This window comes from Phoca vitulina, unplaced genomic scaffold, assembly GCF_004348235.1.
Source record: "Phoca vitulina isolate PV1807 unplaced genomic scaffold, GSC_HSeal_1.0 scaffold19, whole genome shotgun sequence".
In the NCBI taxonomy this organism is placed as follows: domain Eukaryota; kingdom Metazoa; phylum Chordata; class Mammalia; order Carnivora; family Phocidae; genus Phoca; species Phoca vitulina.
The window spans coordinates 15,253,478-15,272,976 of record NW_022589722.1 but is presented as its reverse complement, the minus strand read 5'-3'; the positions used below and the strand labels follow the sequence as shown (position 1 = coordinate 15,272,976).

Here is a 19,499-nt window from a genome sequence, read left to right as displayed (position 1 = left end):
GGCGGGAAGCCTGCTTCTCCCTCTCCCACTCCCCCTGCTTGTGCTCGTTCTCTCTCTCTCTGACAAATAAAAAAAAAAGAATAAGATAATGAAACCCTATGGAACCCATCACTCACCTTCAATGATAACTGAAGGCCAGACCTGTGTCATGTGTACCCTCACAACTGCCACCCAGCCCCTCCACTGGGTTATTCTGAGGCGAATTCCAGACATTATATTCTCCTCCATAAATACTTCAGTGTGACTACTAAAGACTTTTTAAAAATACAATCCTAATGTCTTATTACTCCTAACATTTTTTCAGCATGTCATTAATGTTATAATAATAGAAAATGTCCAGTGTTCAGATTTCCCCCACTACTCTGATCATTTGTTTTTAAAGTCTGTTTGAACCTGGATCCAAATAAAATCCATCCATGGCAGTTGGCTGGTACACCTTTTAAGCTTTTACTAATCTGTGGCTTTTCTCTCTACCGCACCTTTCTATTTTTCAAGGCTGCTTATGGATCATTTGTCCTACTGTTTCCCATAGCCTGAATGTTGTAGACTGCCTTTCCATGGCGTTTAACATGTCCTCTGCCTCCGGCGTTGCCCGTAAGTTAGCAGTTAGAACCAAAGGCACGGGCAGCTTCAGGTTGGCGCCTTCGGCCAGGATGTTTCACAGGTGGTGTTGTATACTACCATGGGGGGCTCATGCCGTTTGCTTGCCTCTGTTTTTGTGATGTCAGTCATTGTAGATCACCTTACCTAGATGCCTTGCTTCATTTGAGTTTGTAAAATGATCATGTCCTCCATTTTTCCTTCACTTATTAGCTGGCATACTTTGATAAAGAGAAACCTCCTCTCGTCTGCTATTTGGTTTCCCTGAGATGGAGTCACAGAAAAAAAGGCAAGACACCTTCTCGTTAGCTTGTTGCCTTCTCTTTTTTTTTTTTTTTTTTTTAATGTTTTATTTATTTATTCATGAGAGTCAGAGAGAGAGAGAGAGACGCAGAGGCAGAGGGAGAAGCAGGCTCCCCTCCGAGCAGGGAGCCCGATGCGGGACTCGATCCCAGGATCCTGGGATCATGACCTGAGCCGAAGGCAGACGCTTAACCATCTGAGCCACCCAGGCGCCCTAGCATGGTTTACTCTTAATGGCCAGACTTGTGTTACATGCCCATTTCTATGGGAGATGGGAGTGAGCACCACCCATATATTATGTAACTACATTTTAACTATCCTTTTATTTCATTCTTTCATTTATAAAATTATCACATTTCTTATTTAAGATCTCAGGTACTATTCATATTAAATAATTTTAGGGCTTGGTTGGGCAGCTCAGTTTTGGAAAGGTTAATATGAAACATCCAAGAGAATGTGTTGAGTAGGCCATTGGTATAGGAGTCTATAGAGTTCTGAAAAGAGATGAGTTGAACATACAAAGTTGGAAATTCTCAACATAAAGACAGCATTTAAGCCGTGAGATTGGATGAGATCACCAAGGGAGTGATTGTAAATGTAAAAGGGAGGTCTAAGAACTGAGTTCTGGAATAAGTACTTCAGTGTTTAGAGTTCAAGAAGATAAGAGATAACCAGTAAAAGAGACTGAGAATGAGTGACCTAATAGGAAAAAAATGACTCCAAGTGAAGTCAAGAAAGCCTTTTAAGAGGGAGAGAGGATTAACTTTGTTATATGCTGCAATGGGTGAAATAGGGTGGATTTGGCAATGTCAAGGTTGTTGGCATTCTTGATCAGAATTATTTTGGTAGAAAAGGGAGTGCAAAAACTTGATTAGAATGAGTATAAGAAAGAATAGGAAAGAAAGAAATAGGGTGGTGGCCTGAGTAGAAGAGGAATAGTGTGTGGTTTTTGTTTAAGAATGTAGAAAGAGCAACATGTTTGTGTGCTAACGAATAATTTTGAGGGAAAAATAAAAAGTAATGGAAAGAGGGGGACAGTTGTTGAATTCTTAGAATGGTTGGAACATATGAAGAAATTGGTGGTAGCAGAGAACAAGGATAGTTCATCCTTAAAAACAGGGAAGAAGGTAGAGTATGTGAGCACAGATGTAGGTACGTAGGTAGAAATGGTGATGAAGATTCAACGTTCTCTTTGGATTACTTGTGTTTCTTTAGTGAAATAATTAAGGTCCTTGGATGATAGAAAAAACATGTTGCCTTTTGAGGTCAAATGAGAAGTTATAAAATACTTTCTTGGGTGGATCAGTGAATGGACTAGAGAAATATAATTTCCAAGCAGCATTAAGGATCGAAGTTAGGCTTGTGATAACAGTGATTACAATTTAGAGTGAGACATATCAGCGTAATTGTGGGCTTTTCTCCAGTCATGATCAGCTGCAGGGATGTAGGCAGAGTAGCTGGAGTTGAATTTTCCAGGATTGGGGTTTAGCCAAACAAGTACGACAGAGTAAGAATAGGGCAGGATATATATATGAAAGGGGTAATTATGATTGACCATAGAATTTAAGCTGGGAAGAAAGTGAGGACATGGGAATAGGGATAGGGGACAGTGAAAACTAGGTATAGGATGCGTAGATTTTAGGTATTGATAGAGATTATTGAGTTGTAATACTAAGAGTGAGTCAGAATGGTAGGCAGGTAGTGGTTGAATAGTGGGCTGTTTGGAGAAACAGCATGAATAATGAGTGGTTAGACCTGGATTCTGGAAACATACTCTTTGGAATCACATCCTGGTATGCCCAAATGCTAGATGTGAAACTGGAAAAATTATCTTTATGTCTCAGTTTCCTTATCTATGAAAGGGGAGTAATAATACCTGTCTCATAGAGTTGAGGATTAAATGCGTTCTGAGGATTAAATGCGTTCATACATAATATGTTTATTTAAAAAGAATTCAGGGGCGCCTGGGTGGCTCAGTCGTTAAGCGTCTGCCTTCGGCTCAGGTCATGATCCCAGAGTCCTGGGATTGAGCCCCACATCGGGCTCCCTGCCCCGTGGGAAGCCTGCTTCTCCCTCTCCCACTCCCCCTGCTTGTGTTCCTTCTCTCGCTTTGTCTCTGTCAAATAAATAAAATCTTAAAAATAAATAAATAAAAAAAATTCAGAGTGGTGTCTAACACAGAGTTAATATGACATTTTCTATTGTTAATACTATGTAGAAGTTGTAGTTATTGGCAATGACAAAATCTAGGATATGAGCATGTTTGTGAATGGCTAAAGTAGGGTGGGGGACAAAACCATTGGTGGAAAGTAGGCCAAGAAACTGAAAGATCAGCATCATTGGAAGGATCATACATGTTGATACGGAAAAGCACCAAGAATTAAAACATATTTCGAGTATTGTTGGGGTGCCTCGGTGGCTCAGGTAAGTGTCCGACTCTTTTTTTTTTTTTAAGTTTTTATTTATTTGTCAGAGAGTGAGTGAGCAAGCACGAGCAGGGAAAGATGCAGGCAGAGGGAGAAGCAGGATCCCTCCTGAGCAAGGAGCCCACTGCTGGAGTCGATGTGGGACTTGATCTCAGGACGCTGGGATCATGACCTGAGCTGAAGGCAGATGCTTAACCAACTGAGCCACCCAGGGGTCCCTAAGTATCTGACTCTTGATTTCAGGGTTGTGAGTTTAAGCCCTGTGTTGGGCTCCACATTGGGCATAGAGCCTACATTAAAAAACAAAAACAAAACTATTTTGAGTATTGTTAAGTGTTCGTACTAAATGACTGGTAGGATTATTATTGTTGTATATTAGTGATGAACTTGGTCATAATAGTTGAAACTGTTGATTTAAAAACCATTCCTTTTTAAGTTCAATGTAGAATTTTTTTTTACTAAATTTTAAATTTTACCCAAATTGTTAAATTTTTTTCTTTTACATTTGTAGAACATGTTTCGACAGCAACAAAAGGTTTTTCAACAATCTAGAATTGTTCAGAGCCAGAGACTGAAAACAATTAGACAGTTATATGAGCAGTTCATAAAGGTCTGTTGTATTTGGTTATGTAATACATTCTTATATAACATTATATTTGGAAGTAGAAGAAAATTTTTTCCTTCTAAGTTTAAGGGAAAAAACATTTTGCTTATTATATATTTTAAATTTTTAACTACTTTCCATTTTGACTTAAGTGTTAAATATATTTTTACTTTATGATTCTAATGTTTTTGTGGGGATTCTTCAGAACAGGAAATGGTAAATTGGGAATTTTATTTAAATGTATATAATGTGCATAAAATTCATACTTTAATAGCTCTGTCTTAACTGAAAATAGAAAGTCCGTGAGTCATTTCTAGGTAGTCTTTTACTTGTCTTTGTATCTCCAGTGTTTGCTAAATAGAAAATACCCAATTGAAAATGAGGAATATTTTTTATTTTCTAATGTAATATATATGTATTTTATGGCATATTTCCTTTTAGGATTATTACAGTGACTAAAAATGGCTTTATATGCCATCTTATAATAAGAGATGGCCCAGACTTAAAATAGAATGAAAAAGCCAGAGGATTAAAAAGTTGTGGATTGAGAAATTATCTGACACATATGCATATTAGTGAATTGTGGTTTTTGGCATTGACGTCTTACTCATGCAGATATATATTTATTTTTTAGTAACTGTTTATAGGAGTTCATTGGAATCCTGCCCATACTTTTTTTTTTTTTTTGATGTGGGGATTCTTTTAGATAATCTTGTTCAAATGTTAAAATGTCACCCTTTTAAAGGAATCGGGATGCTCTGAGTAAACTAGTAGTTTTAAACCAATTATTTTTAAAGAACCTTAATATGTATGTATACCAGAGTTACTTTAAGTGTTTCCAATCAGCTTGCTCTAATGCTCCCTAAAAACCATTTAATTGGTGTGAAGATTGATAAAGTACTAAAAAAGATTTCTTCTAAATCTTATCACTAAATGTTACCACTTAGGCTAGGAACTTTAGTATTATATTTGACTTCTACATCTCCCTTATTCTTCATATCCAGTTATTAGTAGGTCCTGTAATTTTTATTTCTGCAGTGGTTCCTTTTTTTAATTCCCAGAGCTATTATCCTAGTTTACAGCCGCATCATTCTTTGCTTGTACTATTAAACCTCAACTGATTTTTTTCTATTCTCTAAACTACCCTTCATAGGTCGGTCATATTATCTTCACTCCTGAAAAAATCAATAGTTACTCATTTTCAGTTCTTAGGTATTCAGGTACCCTCCCATAATGTGATTCTTTCTCTCTCTATGCTTCAATTGTTAACATTTGTCCTGTAACTCCCACCCCTCCAGATAATTGCCTTCTCTAAATCTCTAAACTCACTGATTGTGTACTTCCATGCTTTTACTTATGCTCTTGCTGTAAAATACGTTTACTTTTTCTTTCTCTATTGAAATCTTACTCTTTTGCCAACTAAATTGGAATCAATCCCTATTCTCTACTCTGTAGTCACAACAAGTTGCATTTCCATTCCTACTATAAAATTTTGCATTATTTCTGTTTACATATTTCTTACTGGAATAAGGGAGTGATCATGTATTAATATTTTTTAATTTCTCCACAACACTTAATATAATACTTTTTATATAGTAGGATCACTATTTGTTAGATGAATAATATTTATAACCTAATTTTTCATAAATTGAAAAAAGAGGTATATTACAGATCATTTTATTCCTTCTTATGAATTTACATCACATTGACGATTAGTCATAATAATAACTACCTGATATTTAGAAAGCTTATTAGAAATTTTTTAAATTACAGTATTTTTTTTTTGTTCTATTTTGACCTTAGCAGCTCATTAACCCATTATTTTGAGCAAAATACACTACTCTTATACCTCCTATAATATTTGATCCATGTCTGATGCTTTTATTCCTTGAATGGGTATTTTGGTTTCCACTATTACTTACAATATTTTAATTTGGAATGAAAAATGTACATTATTTGAATATTAAAAAGTTCCTACTTCTGAAAATTAATTCTACAAGTTTAGAATCTGAGATAAAAAGTGGTAGTTTGTAACTGAACTAGCCTTTTGTGTTTTAGAGTATGGAGGACTTGGAGAAGAATCATGATAATCTACTTACTGGTGCACAAAATGAACTTAGAAAAGAAATGGCTATGTTGCAAAAAAAAATTATGATGGAAACTGTAAGTCATATTTTAAATTGAAAAAAATGAGTAATGCAAGCATTGAAATATTTTATTTGCTGAAATATGTATAACACTTATCTAAAAATTAAACAAATGTTTAATATTTCCTTTCATGTAACAGCAGCAGCAAGAGATGGCAAGTGTTCGAAAGTCTCTTCAGTCCATGTTATTCTGATGACTCTTTGAAGGAAGAACTTGAACCTAAGTAATACGATACAATTATAACATTAGCTATGAGGCATGTAATTCTTTTAGAGTGGTTTAAAATTTCTAGTTTAAAATAATACATCGTGTTAATTGTTAGCTTAAGTGCAAGAACCCTCCTTCTGTTAACCTTTACATAAAGCTGAACAGTTATGTGAGTAGTAGCAATTCCTAAATTATATATACCAAGCTTCCAGCTCTTTAATAGTTAATAGTGAATTTTTCTCTTTAATACTTGTCAATTAACTTTTAGCAATAAAGATGATTTAATTTCAGGTTTTGGCTTCTTTAGTATATTTGTATTAGTCCCAAAGGGACTATAGAAGGTTACATTGTTCTTCTTTGAGAAAAAATATACAAAATATATGTTATATGTACATTCTACTGTATATACTTAAGTTACACAGCCAATTCTAACGAAAGTACGATTTCAAAAGAAAATTTATGCTATTGACTTATATAATTTATTAAAAACCCAAGTTTGTGTTCTGAAATAAATTAAACTACTAAAAGCCATTAAGAAAACCAAACAAGATATATAAGTATCAGTTTTAAGACATGGATTTGTGACTATGTCATTTCCACAAAGACCTCAGAATGCCGTTTAATTGGGCTTGGTCCACAATTAAATGACACATGCCCTTAGTAATGATTAAAAGCATATCATTAACATACGTAATTACTTATGGTTTAAATACTTGACATCTGTCTTTAAATTACCTAGAAAATATTTTGTTTTTCGGTTTTAATATTCAGTAAATATATGGAAGTTTGATTACATTCATTTCCAAACTTGAACAGTTAACTTTATACCTTGTCACTAAAAATCTGCATTTTTTAAACATAGAATAACATATGAAACACTAGATTTAATAAATATTAAATCGTTTCAGCATTTGTTTGAAGTATGTCAGCTAAACTTATTATTTTTTGCTGAAATTGCTTTCGTTGAATCATTCAAAACAAAAAATATCCCCATTAGGAGGAGAGGATTGGTTTTCTCCTGTTTTTTCATGTTTTAAATTCTAATTTTTGCCCCTATAACCCACCTTTACCTTAGTTTTAAGGTTTTCCAAGTTTTATTTTTTATTTATTTATTTTTAAGATTTTATTTATTTATTTGACAGAGAGAGAGACAGCAAGAGACAGAACACAAGCAGGGGGGTGGGAGAGGATGAAGCAGCAGGCTTCCCACTGAGCAGGGACCCTGGGATCATGACCTGAGCCGAAGGCAGACACTTAATGACTGAGCCACCCAGGCGCCCAGATTTTCCAAGTTTTAAAAAGCAAGTCCATACTGATTCTCTTTTTTTTAAATATGACAACTTATATAGGAAGAAATTAACGATTATCTAACATTAAGGAGCCAGTTCCTAAATTTTGTAAAGGACTTCTTTAAAGCCAAAGTTTATGTTGGAATATAAATCTTAAGTACCATTCAAACACTTGAAAAATTCCTATCTGAGTTTGAGTTAAAGTTAGAAGCAAAATAAGTACTCCAGAGTGGTTTCTGTGTACTTCATTCACATATTTTTTCCTTTCAAGGAATATCAACTTTCATTATTTTTTCAATATGCCTTTTTATTGCTTAAGATATAGTATGTGTTCATTACTTTTTTTTTTTTGATTATTTCATCATATGGCTTATGGTCTACAGAACTGTTAGACAAAATTAAAAATAAGGTAAGATGGGGAGTCTGAGTCACAAAGATCCTTATAATAGTTCCAATATTCATAATGAGCAACATAAATACTTTGAGTGGAAAGATAAGAATCAGTACATAATGTATTTGGTGATGGGATGATTGACATTTATATTATCGCCCTTTCCTCATGAATCGTCTTTTTGAGGTAACTTTGGCTGATAGTCTAAAGGGAAGATATTTTTTCCATGTTGTCATTAAATTGCTAATTTTCTTTTTAAAGATATTTGAGAGAGTGAGTGAGCAAGAGAGCACAAGGTGGTGGGGGTAGGGGGAGAAAGAATAGGCAGAGAGGGAAAGGCAGGCTCCCCGCTGAGCAGGGAGCCTGAAAACCTGGTTGATCCCAGGACTCTGGGATCATGACCTGAGCGGAAGCAGACGCTTAACTGACTGAGCCACCCAGGCACCCCATAAATTACTAATTTTCTTACAACAACCTTGCTTTAGCTACTTTTTTATGTTTCATAAAAGGGGATCTTTAATGTCTTTTTTTGTGACAATGAAACTTTAACTTAGAATATCAAGGAATGATGTATAAAGATTCATTTGTTTTTCTGAACTGGTAAGACAAATTCCTTTTACTAAACATAAATTATAGAAAATTCCAATAGCCCTTTAAAATTCTAGTTGCAAACAAGCATTTCCTTTTATATGATAATAATTAACATAACTTGAAAAATGGCTAATTAAAAAACACCATTTCTTATAACATCATTTGACACAGTAATTACAGTATTACAATCCATGCACTTACGCAGTATTATGAACTCACTTGTCAGTTTTTTGCAATTGAAGTAAGTCTCACCCTTAAGATGGCTAAAATCCTTTAAAGCCCTGAATTTTTATGTAATCCTTTAACAATGAAAACCCCGAGTATCTGATAAAGATTTTTGAGACAAAGAGACTGATCTTTAGAACTATAGAGGTTTACTTTCTTGTCCTCAGAAAATTGAAATTTCTTCCTTTGATTTTGTTTTTAACTAATTTATAGACTGTAATACTCTGATAATACCTGTGATCAAAATTTTGATCCGCAATGAGGGCTTCACAACTGAAATAAACATAATGGAATCTATAGGACTTAATGTTTTATATTCAAATATAACCTTATTTATTGTATACTAGCCTCCTGCAAAGGGGAATTTCCTTCACTCATAGGTTCCCCTAACTGCTTCTCCTCTTTTCCTTGGGCTATTAGTCAATATGCTTGTGAACCTGTTCAGGTGCTTCATGATATGAAGTCTTGAAGATATTTAGATGAAGGTGTCTTGAAATTTGCAGGCACAAAGCACTAAAGTACATCATCATATCAAATGAAGAAATGACCTTTGGAAGCAAAAAAAATAATATGAAATGTATTACGGTCTATCTTTTCTGAAGCAGCAAATATTTTTCTGTTCCCACCCTTCCCACCCCCTCACATCTCAAACCTTAACCTAAAATTCTTCAACGAAAATATTACATTTTAGAGTACTTTCATATATTTCATATTTGGACCTCACTAAAATCCTCTGGAACATGCAAGGTATTTCACAGATATGATCTGAGGCTCAGAGTGGTAAAAGTCCTAGACAAAAATACAAAAGCTGGAAGGTAACATAATTGGTCTTCTGACTCCACATTCTTTAAATTTTCTGCTATGCAACAAAGCCATAAATTTTCTATTAGAAGAGCTACCAGTCACTATTAATAAAATCATTCCATCATATACATTTCTTTTTCCTTTGAGATAGTTGTAAGAAAGTAAAGGCCTGGAAAAGACACCTTAGTTGAGGGGAGGCATATACAAAATTGTGTTGAATACAAAATTAAGGAGGAAGGCACACTCTAAAAAGTTTACCAAAGACCAGGAGCAAATGCTTCCTTTCAGAGAGGGAGGCTCACAGCTCTGTCAGTGGAGAGGGAATTCTCACCCATTAGGGGAAAATCTCCCCCATATCATTTACTCGAAAAGCTCCATCTGACCCTTTGCTCTCTGAAGTAAGAAGCTTTTCTGTAAGGATGCTAAATGGCACATTATGTTTTGTTTGGTCCACATAAGTGTTTTATATTGTTTTAAATTGTGGTCCACATAGTGTTTTAGAGAAAAATGCAATTCACTTTCCTCACCATAATCTCTACCACTGGCATAAACCAGGCCAACTCACTCACTACAAAATAGGTGCTTGAATTTTTAACACCTGGTTTTTAAATTATGTTAAACAATTCCATTTGGTAATATATATGCAAGCTTAGTAAAAGAAACCCTACATTGAATTTTCCGATATTTTGAATAATCACCCCCTATTTCTTAAATTTAGATTGTTTTGGAGCCCTAAAAATATGTATACTGCATAGGAAATTATTCTGATTTTCAAACACTTTTTACACTATTGCATGAAAAACTTCCAAGGATTAAGATTTACATCTCACCACCATTTGAAGAATGGAAGACTTTTGAATAGTCCATGGATGGATATTAAGCTATTTACTCCAGAGAAAAAAATTCTATAGAACCTAGTATAAAGAATCATCAGATGTACTCCTGGTCTGTGCACAGAACAGGTATATTTTAGTGCCTAAGTCTATATTTAGTGCCTACAAATAGGGTAGATTATTCAAATTATCAAGAGATTCACTGAAGGATTTCTTTTAGCACACTTTAATATGTGTTTATGTATCACTAACAATTAGGTGAAAGCCACTGAGGTCCAAAGGTAAGGGAAAACAGAGCAAAGTTGTTCAGAACCACCATTAATTGAAGACCATAATAATGTCTCAATAAAATAAAAAACTGAATAATGCTCCCTTTATCCATGTTTGTAATTAAGGTGTTACCAACAGTGATTTTCTTTTCCTCAGATGGCTAGGGCTCTCTTAAGCACATAATTTTGTGTTTTATAATAATTTTGAATAGAAACTAATATATGTATTATCTGTACCACTTTCTTAAGCAGGACATAGTCAATGAGAATTTAACCTTTGCTTGATGAGTCATCATTATTGGTGTAAGTCATGCACTGTCCTCAAGAGCCAAACAGATACATCAGGTTGCTTACTTCTAACACAAAATGGTCCCAGAATCCTGTACTTGGTAGTATTGTCTTTTCTGTTTCATTTCTTCAATATTAGCTGACAGTTCTTGATGCAATAAATGCCCACATGTTCTAACACTAATTCCATCTAATATACCCATTCCCTGCTATAAGCTCGGAATAATTCTAACAAGCTTGATTAAGTAAAAGTCAGACACCTAATAGTATTTGCAGTTCTCTGGGCAGAGTGAAGTGATTTTTGACATCTTTGTATTGTTTTCGGTAAGGGAGAAAGATATATTTTTAAGGTACACAATTGGGTTTTTAAGGATTTAAGTTGTTGGAAGCCTGATGCCCAGATAATCTGGGCCATTTCCACACACACACACACACACCCCCCACAATTCAGGGCTTAAAAGGAGTTAATTTTAAATATTCAGAAACATTTACAGTATAGACTAGATAGTAAGACTATCTGCCTTCTCACTGAAATGACTCTTAAGCATAGGGTTATCTGACATCTATTAAAAATAAATAAAAATCTTAGCAGAAAAGAACTTACCATTGCTATCCAAAGAACAACATATTCGTCTATAAAATTATCAAAGTACTGGTCTAAAAATAAAAGACCTGGGCCAAAAAAGACAGTGTCTTGAAGATACAGTTCACTTTTGGTCATGTGAGCTATCTATAAAAAAGTAAACAAAATAATTTCACTATTAAATTTTAAATATTTTAGCTTTTATTTTTCAGGAAAGAATTATAACTTTAATTCACTATTAAGACAAAGATAAAGAGACCATTTATCTGGATTTAATATGGAAATACTAATTCTAAAACTTCTCAAATTCATGACTGGGTAGCTCATTAAAGTTCCTGATATTTCAATTCCTTGATATCAGAAAGTTATAGTTGATAATTGTAACTAAACAGATAATTAAAAGAACTTAGCATACAGAAAGGAAACTATCTCCCTGAATATAACATTAACCCATTCACAGTTTTACTTGGAGCAGAAATAGCTAACTATTATAATGATAACACCATTAAAAACCTACCCATTGTATGAAATAGTTTCCAGACTTGTATTTGAGGACCAAGTACATTATTTATACCATGAAATATAAATAAAAGAATTTCTTACCACCAATTTTTGTGAAACTTTAGCAAAGACACATCCAAACATAAGGGTATAAAGACAAGGATGCTTTTCAAACACATTAGTTGCTGACTTTTTATAGATCATTATTGCCAATATAATAATTATTCCTATGTGGAGTCCAGGTGACAAGACACTAGTGCCCTAAGGGATAAATCAGAAAATCAGCATCATATTTTAACATTGCATTTATCACAGTGCAAACATTTTCTGAACATCTATTTTGTTAGGAACTAGACACCTAAAGAAGAATATAATGGAGTATATGGACTAAAGGAGTATGTAGACCTTAACTGTCTTCAAACTTCCACAAAACCCTAGGGTTACACAGAGGTAATACAGTGCCACAGATGTGTGATTTCAATTTTATATATACACACATTTTAAACTACCACTAAAAAATATGATATATTCTACACCAAATTTTACTGTGCTGAAGGCCATCAACATTTGATTGCCAAGTTAACATATTTTGTGCAAATATTGAAGTAAAGCTTAACCTGCCAATTTTATTTTATTTTTTACTTATTTTTTAAAATTTTATTTTTAACTAATCTCTACACCTAACATGGGGCTTGAACTTATACCCCGAGATCAAGAGTCACATGCTCTATCGACTGACCCAGCCAGGCACCCCAACCTGCCAATCTTACAAAATAACCCCTGATAGGAAAAGTTTAATTCTGCCCCAATCTCTCTATATACCAACACCCCCCACCCTTGCCTTTTTTTGTGTTTAGACTGCAAAAGCTCTCTTGTGTAACACTGTAAATCCAACCCATTACATTTTTATCTATGTGAATCAGGATTTTCTCACTACTGCTCATCCTAAACAAAATATTGAAATAAATTTGGTATTAAGGTTTACTAAATCTGTAACTACCAATTTAAATATATTCATTAAAACAGCATTATTCTTGTTTATTGTTTACATAAGTTAGAATTTACTAAAAAATTACAGTAATATTTAAGTTATAAAAATTTAGACTAATGTGCTCTTATCTATTTTATGGTTTTGTAGATTTTATTCAAGAAAATCTGCTTCTGGGGCTCCTGGGTGGCTCAGTCGGTTTAGCGTCTGCCTTTGGCTCAGGTCATGGTCCCGGGGTTCTGGAATGGAGCCCCACATCAGGCTCCCTGCTCAGCAGGGAGTCTGCTTCTCCCTCTCTCTCTGCCGCTCTCCCCTGCTTTTGTTCTTTCTCACTCGCTCTCTCTCTCTCTCAAGTAAATAAAATCTTTTAAAAAAAATCTGCTAAAAACATTGGAAAATCACCAGTTTAAGAGTTAGAAATCAATCACTTCTTAGCCATAGTGTTTGATTTTTTTGTCTTCCTTCAAACAATTATCAATTATTTCTTAATAAAATATTCTTTAAAGTGGACACTGATCCTCCCTAAATCTTCATTTCTTTAGTAAAATTCATGTTCCAGGTAGCACTCTAGTTTATCATCCATGGTCAAGCAACAAGCGTTCCTAAGTACCTCATGCATAGTACTGTACTGAGGTCAACTGAAAAAACACCTCAGAAAATGACTAATTTTTCCACCTATATCAGGGCTTCTGTATCTAAATAAGTTTTACACTTTGCTTTAGAATTATGTATATAAAATGTATTCAGAAAGACTGATAATTTATGAATTACGTGGATTCCTTTGAAACTGTCTTGAGAGCCAATTTATGTCATTTAAGAGAACGAGGGGTGCCTGGGTGGCTCAGTCGTTAAGCGTCTGCCTTCGGCTCAGGTCATGATCCCAGGGTCCTGGGATCGAGCCCCACGTTGGGCTCCCTGCTCAGCGAGGAGCCTGCTTCTCCCTCTCCCACTCCCCCTGCTTGTGTTCCCTCTCTCGCTGTCTCTCTCTCTGTCAAATGGACGAATAAAATCTTAAAAAAAAAAAAAAATTTTTTTTAAAATGTCATTTAAGAGAACGAGGCTTTTTTTTTACCAAAAATGCCATATTTCATGTTTATTACTTTTATTCAACCTGGCTCCATATGACTTTGGCTTTTTCTCAAATCTACTCTTAAAGGACAGAAATTTTGAACCACAGCACCAAAGAAATCAAGAGAGTAAGCTATAGCCCAAATGATTCTAAAAAGACATTCCAACAATGTTTTAAAAAAATTTTTTTTTCCTTTTAAGTAGGCTCTGGGGCGTGGAGCCCAACATGGGGTTTGAACTCACCACCCTGAGATCAAGACCTCAGCTGGGATGCTCAAACAACTGAGCCACCCAGGCACCCCCAGTAAAAACTTTTTAAAATACTTTTTGTATTATGTGCCTAAAAAGAAAGACATTTGGTTGCCTTCCCTGTTCTTGGAACATTGGCATATTTTTAGTATCTCTGTATCTGATAATAATAAAACTTGTAATAAAATTAATACTAAATGATGATGAAATTAATATCTTACTGCTATAGTGGATCCATTCTTGCCAACACCACCATGGAGGATGACATGGAAATAATTTGAACAGGAAAATATTGCTCCACCTACTACTCCAAGAACTGGAAAGATCTTCAATTTTATTTCTAGAATGGGTATCTTTAGGGGTAGAGGAAAGAAACAAATCATTAAGAAAATAGAATTTCTTTTCCTATTAAATAGTAAAGAAACATTATGATATGGCCCTGTATGATAAGCTATTCTTTTTCTTATAATCAAACCTTAACTCCTGGATGTAGCCTATAGTGGTAAATTTTCTTTTAATGGTTTTATTCATTAAGTGAAAAATGAATCCACCAAATTCAGGGAAGTCTACTTACATAACTGTGATGAAATATTTAATCTCACAAGCCCTCATCTGACTTAAACATGAAAAAGGATAGTTCACTTGAATTTAGTACCTCTAAAAGGCAGCATCACAGGACAAGTTAGACACCATGATCTGCATCATGAATGTGACAAATATCACAATGTGTGTGCATGCAACAATTTTGTGTAGTTAATATCCAGGATTAAATCTCTAGCAGTATATTTACCTGTTGGTCAATTTGCTGTTCAAGAAAACCTCCAAAGGCAGCAAAGGATTTAAAAAACAGTAACAATAAATTGCCAAAAGCTATAGGCTAATGTGTTTTGAAAACAGACTTTGAAATATTGTACCAACATTTGTGGAAACTACAGATTAACAAATATAGAAAATCTACATCTAAAATAAGTATTATTTTTGGTAAGAATACGCAGGTGTGCTTTCTTCCTATGGTATTGCCAAAACACTGAATGAAATGATTTTAAGATTAAATTAAATTCTTCCCCATTATAATTAAATCAATTACATTTAAGACAACCACATCTGACTTAATAACCTAACTGCCTCTAGGTCAACATTCACCTTTTTATAGGAACCAGCTGAGCAGCTAACATACATCACATCCCTCTAGTATATTTTAGAGGCCTGCAGTAGCATATCTTTGATTCTATTATTCTTCCAGGATGAGAAGGAATATGAATGGCTCAGGAAATGTACCACTACTTAAAAATATGCTCCAAGTCTGAGCCAGTGATATGAACTATAATTGGCAATTCTGAAACTAATGCCACAGAGAAATTTTACTATTTTTTAATAGACTTAATCTTTAGAGCAATTTTAGATTCATGACAAAATTGTATGGAAAATACAGAGTCCCCATATACTCCCTACTTCCTCCCCCAATGTCTCCCCCACTATCAACATTTCCCACCAGAGTGTTAAATTTGTTATAATACATGAACCCACACCAATACATCGTTATCACCCAAAAGCCATAGTTTATATTACAGTTTACTCTTGGTGATATCTACATTCTATGAGTTTGGACAAATGCATAATGACAAGTATCCACCATTATAGTATCATACAGAATAATTTCACTGCCCTAAAAATTTCCTGGGCTTTGTCTATTATCCTTCCTTCCCCCATAACCTCTGGAAACTTCTGATCTTTTCACTGTCTCCATTATTTTGCCTTTTCCAGAATGTCATATAGTTGGAATCATACAATATACAGCCACCTTTTCAGATTGGTTTCTTTCACTACATAATATGCATTTAAGGTCCCTCCATGTCTTTTCATGTCTTGATAGTGCTTCCTTTTTAAACTGAGTAATATTCCATTGCCTGAATGTACCATAATTTATCCATTCACCTACTGAAGGACATCTTGGTTGCTTCCAAGTTTTGGCAATTATGAATAAAGCCGCTGTAAACATCCGAGTTCAGGTTTTTGTGTGGACATAAGTTTTCCGCTTATTTGGGTAAATATCAAGGAGCACAGTCGCTGGATCCTATGGTAAGAGTATGTTTAGTTTTGTATCTCTTACTATTTTTACTGGAGGTATATATCTGAGTGATTAAAAACATAGAGTCTGGAATCAGTCTTAATTCCAGTACTTACTAGCTATGTGTCCTTGGACAAATTACTTAATTATTCTAAGACTTACTTATAGAACAATAATGATAGTATCTATTTCATAGTATCGTTCTGAGGGTCAGATAAAACAGTGATGGTAAATTGTGGGAACATAAGGTGTTCAGTAAATGTTAGTTGTTGGCTGTTGATATTATCCTTATTATTCTTAATTCTATGGGCATGAGGTTGTGAGTCAGCCGGTGTTACGGACTTGGGTTGTAGAGTCAGAATAATTTATTTCTTCCTAAATTCTCTTTCTATGCAAAGCATGGATTTGTAACACTGGCCTCCTGAGAGTTAACTTTTATCAGAATACTGAGGCCAACCAAGCAGAAAATAAAAACACTCCTTAATATGGGCAACTTTACCTCATAGTAGATTATAAAAAATGCAAATTATTAACTTTTCTTTCCTAATATTGAGGAACAAGTTTCAAACATAAAATATTTTACTGAATTTACTTTTTTATGTATCTATTTTATGAGATAAATTTTAGCCTGGAAAAGGTAGTTCAACTAGTGTGTTAAAATTTTGTATTAGGGTAATGGGGTCATTTTCTTCTATGTGGTAATATATTCATGCATAGGGAAAGTGCCAAAATAAGGTATATAGGATAGTAAAATTATAAAATGAAGAAAAAAGATTAAGAAGTGGTATGATCATTAAATGTAATGCCAAGAATTTCTGAAGAAAATTAACAATGCATTTTTTCCTAAATATTTGTAAAGTACTTAAATATAAATTTAAATATTCAGATTTACCGTATAGTCCCACATTGTTGCTCCTCCAAATGTAGACAACACAAAGATCATCACTAAAGCTAACTGAATTTCAGTTACATCCACTCTAAAGAGAAAGGACAAAGAATAGAAAAGGTATTTGTAAATAAAATTCCTGAATATGAAAGTCAGTTAACTATAGGTTACACATCAAAGATGTAAGAGTCCTTATAGGCTTAGCTTATTTTTACCTTTAGTTCCATCACTGAATTATCAATCTACACGTTAAGTGAAAAGCCCCCTGAACAACATGTGCTCACATATAGGTAAACATTAGGATATGCACAAGGGGAAAAAGCTTGTACAGCATGTATAAAATTGCTGAGAGCAGTTATCATTGAGATTACAGAAGGATTTTACTTTCTACTTTATGTACTTCTGTAAAGTTTGAATTTTTAAATAACAATCATGTATTACTCTTGTAATGAGGAAAGATTATAATAATATAAAAACAACCAGATGACTTAAGACAATTCTTAAATACTCCCAAGTGAATTTCGCTTAAAAAGTAGGGAAAATTCAAACAGCTTTCCTTATTAGGTTACTAACAATCAATAAGTTTTTTGGTTTCCACAGACATTTTTCCCCTAATATATGAACATACTTAAGTTTCTTTTTAAAAAAACCAACTAAACCAACCAACATCAGTCTCTAGTCCACATTCCCTGAAGCTATCGATTCCTCTTCTCCTTTGCTCCATAAAGAGGCTAACTGAAAAGTAGTCCATATTTGTAATTTCCTCCTCTTCATATTTGCTGCTTAATCCACTGTATTCTGGTCTTCGGCCCCATTCTACTAAAATTGTTTAAGGTAAACCATGACTTTCAATTTATCAAATCTAAGGGATACATTTCAGTTAGTACCTTGGTAACTTCTCTGCAATACTTAAAATGCTGATCATTCCCTCTTTCTTAAAATGTTTTGCTACGTTCTTATTTATTCCATGCTCTCTCCTGATTCTCCTACCTTGCTGGAAGCTCTTCTCAGGCTCCTTCCTAGACTGCAGCTTCTTCCATATCTTAAATGCTACTATTTCCAGAATTCTATCTTTTCTCCTTTTAGATTTTCTTAACAATTATATCCATACTTAGACTACCATTTATAGGCTAAGGACCTCAAAATCCCTATCTCCAAATCCACATTTTTTTTTTTCTGCTGAGCTCCAGATTTTTATATCTGTCTATCTACTTGAAATCTCTGCTTGGATGCCCTGGACTCTTTAGATGCTAGAGGAATACTTACTGCTCTGCAAATATAAGATATGTAGCAATTACATGACAAAATAAAACCAGACAGGTAAGAAAATACTTCCAGACTAAGTTACTTTGGGGGCAGTTAGTAGGAGAAGGTGAACTGAACATTAACCCACAAATAAAAGGAAAATATAAAAAATGATAACCAGTATTTATAACATCAGTGGCAGGCAAACCAAGGCCTCCGGGCTGCAAGTTAGTTGAAAAAAGTAAACATAATAATATAACATGTAGTACTTTGTAGAGAAAAAAGGAAGTAAAGTACTAACATTTACTGAGCATCTGAGTCTTATCAGCTATAAATTATTCCAATAAATTATTTTTTGGAGAGGGAAATTGAAATGATTTTTCCATGCCTATACTGGAACAGCTGAATATTGCCATAGGAAAATGAGTCCGAGCCAGCACTCTTTCTACTACACTTATGAGTCATTATCAGAGTTTTGTGCTCTTTTTCCAGTAACAAGAGTAGAATTACATTAAATTATCCGTAATTTTCCTAGGTTATGACTAGTGACCAGAAGCAACTAGGAAAGCTGGTAGGGAACAGAACAAGCTTTCTCTCAATGAACTAAATGACCCAAATGAGGATTGAGCTAGGAACCTTGGTTTCACATATGCATCATTCATACCACAGATTTTAAATTAAACTCAAAGCTTCATTCTCCCTCTCTGCCTTTTAAGGATAAACTAAATAAATGACAATTCTTGAGTCTGGAAGAAAAAAGCTGAAAGGATAGATAAAAAAGAATAGAATCACTTATCAAATACTCAAACATCTGAACTGTGAAGAAACAGTTGAAGCTTGAAAAATATATTAGACAAATAAGAGAATATTCTGTATAACAATTTATAAACTTAGAGAACTCAATAATGGGTCCAAGTTTTGGATCCAAAAAAG

At 34.1% G+C, this 19,499-nt stretch overlaps 2 protein-coding genes across 6 annotated transcripts in view; one reads left to right on the top strand and one right to left on the bottom strand.

The window, feature by feature from the left end:
• SYCP3 (synaptonemal complex protein 3) overlaps positions 1-6,274 on the top strand; it is a 12,974-nt gene extending 6,700 nt beyond the window's left edge. The window contains exons 6-8 of the mRNA XM_032416452.1: positions 3,841-3,939; positions 5,992-6,096; positions 6,221-6,274. Coding sequence (XP_032272343.1) covers positions 3,841-3,939; positions 5,992-6,096; positions 6,221-6,274 — 258 coding nt within the window. The remainder of the gene's footprint in view (positions 1-3,840; positions 3,940-5,991; positions 6,097-6,220) is intronic.
• CHPT1 (choline phosphotransferase 1) overlaps positions 6,120-19,499 on the bottom strand; it is a 31,189-nt gene continuing 17,809 nt past the window's right edge. The window contains exons 4-10 of one of the 5 annotated variants that reach the window (XR_004300929.1): positions 17,328-17,412; positions 15,158-15,172; positions 14,589-14,720; positions 12,165-12,323; positions 11,583-11,708; positions 9,133-9,332; positions 6,120-6,300 (exon numbers count right to left, since the gene is read on the bottom strand). Coding sequence is in view for 3 of the 5 variants with exons in the window: in XM_032416448.1 (XP_032272339.1) it covers positions 6,256-6,300; positions 9,222-9,332; positions 11,583-11,708; positions 12,165-12,323; positions 14,589-14,720; positions 15,158-15,172; positions 17,328-17,412 (673 nt within the window). In the remaining 2 variants the exon portion in view is untranslated. The remainder of the gene's footprint in view (positions 6,301-9,132; positions 9,333-11,582; positions 11,709-12,164; positions 12,324-14,588; positions 14,721-15,157; positions 15,173-17,327; positions 17,413-19,499) is intronic. The other 4 variants (XM_032416448.1, XR_004300930.1, XM_032416450.1 and 1 more) reach the window with 4 other exon arrangements.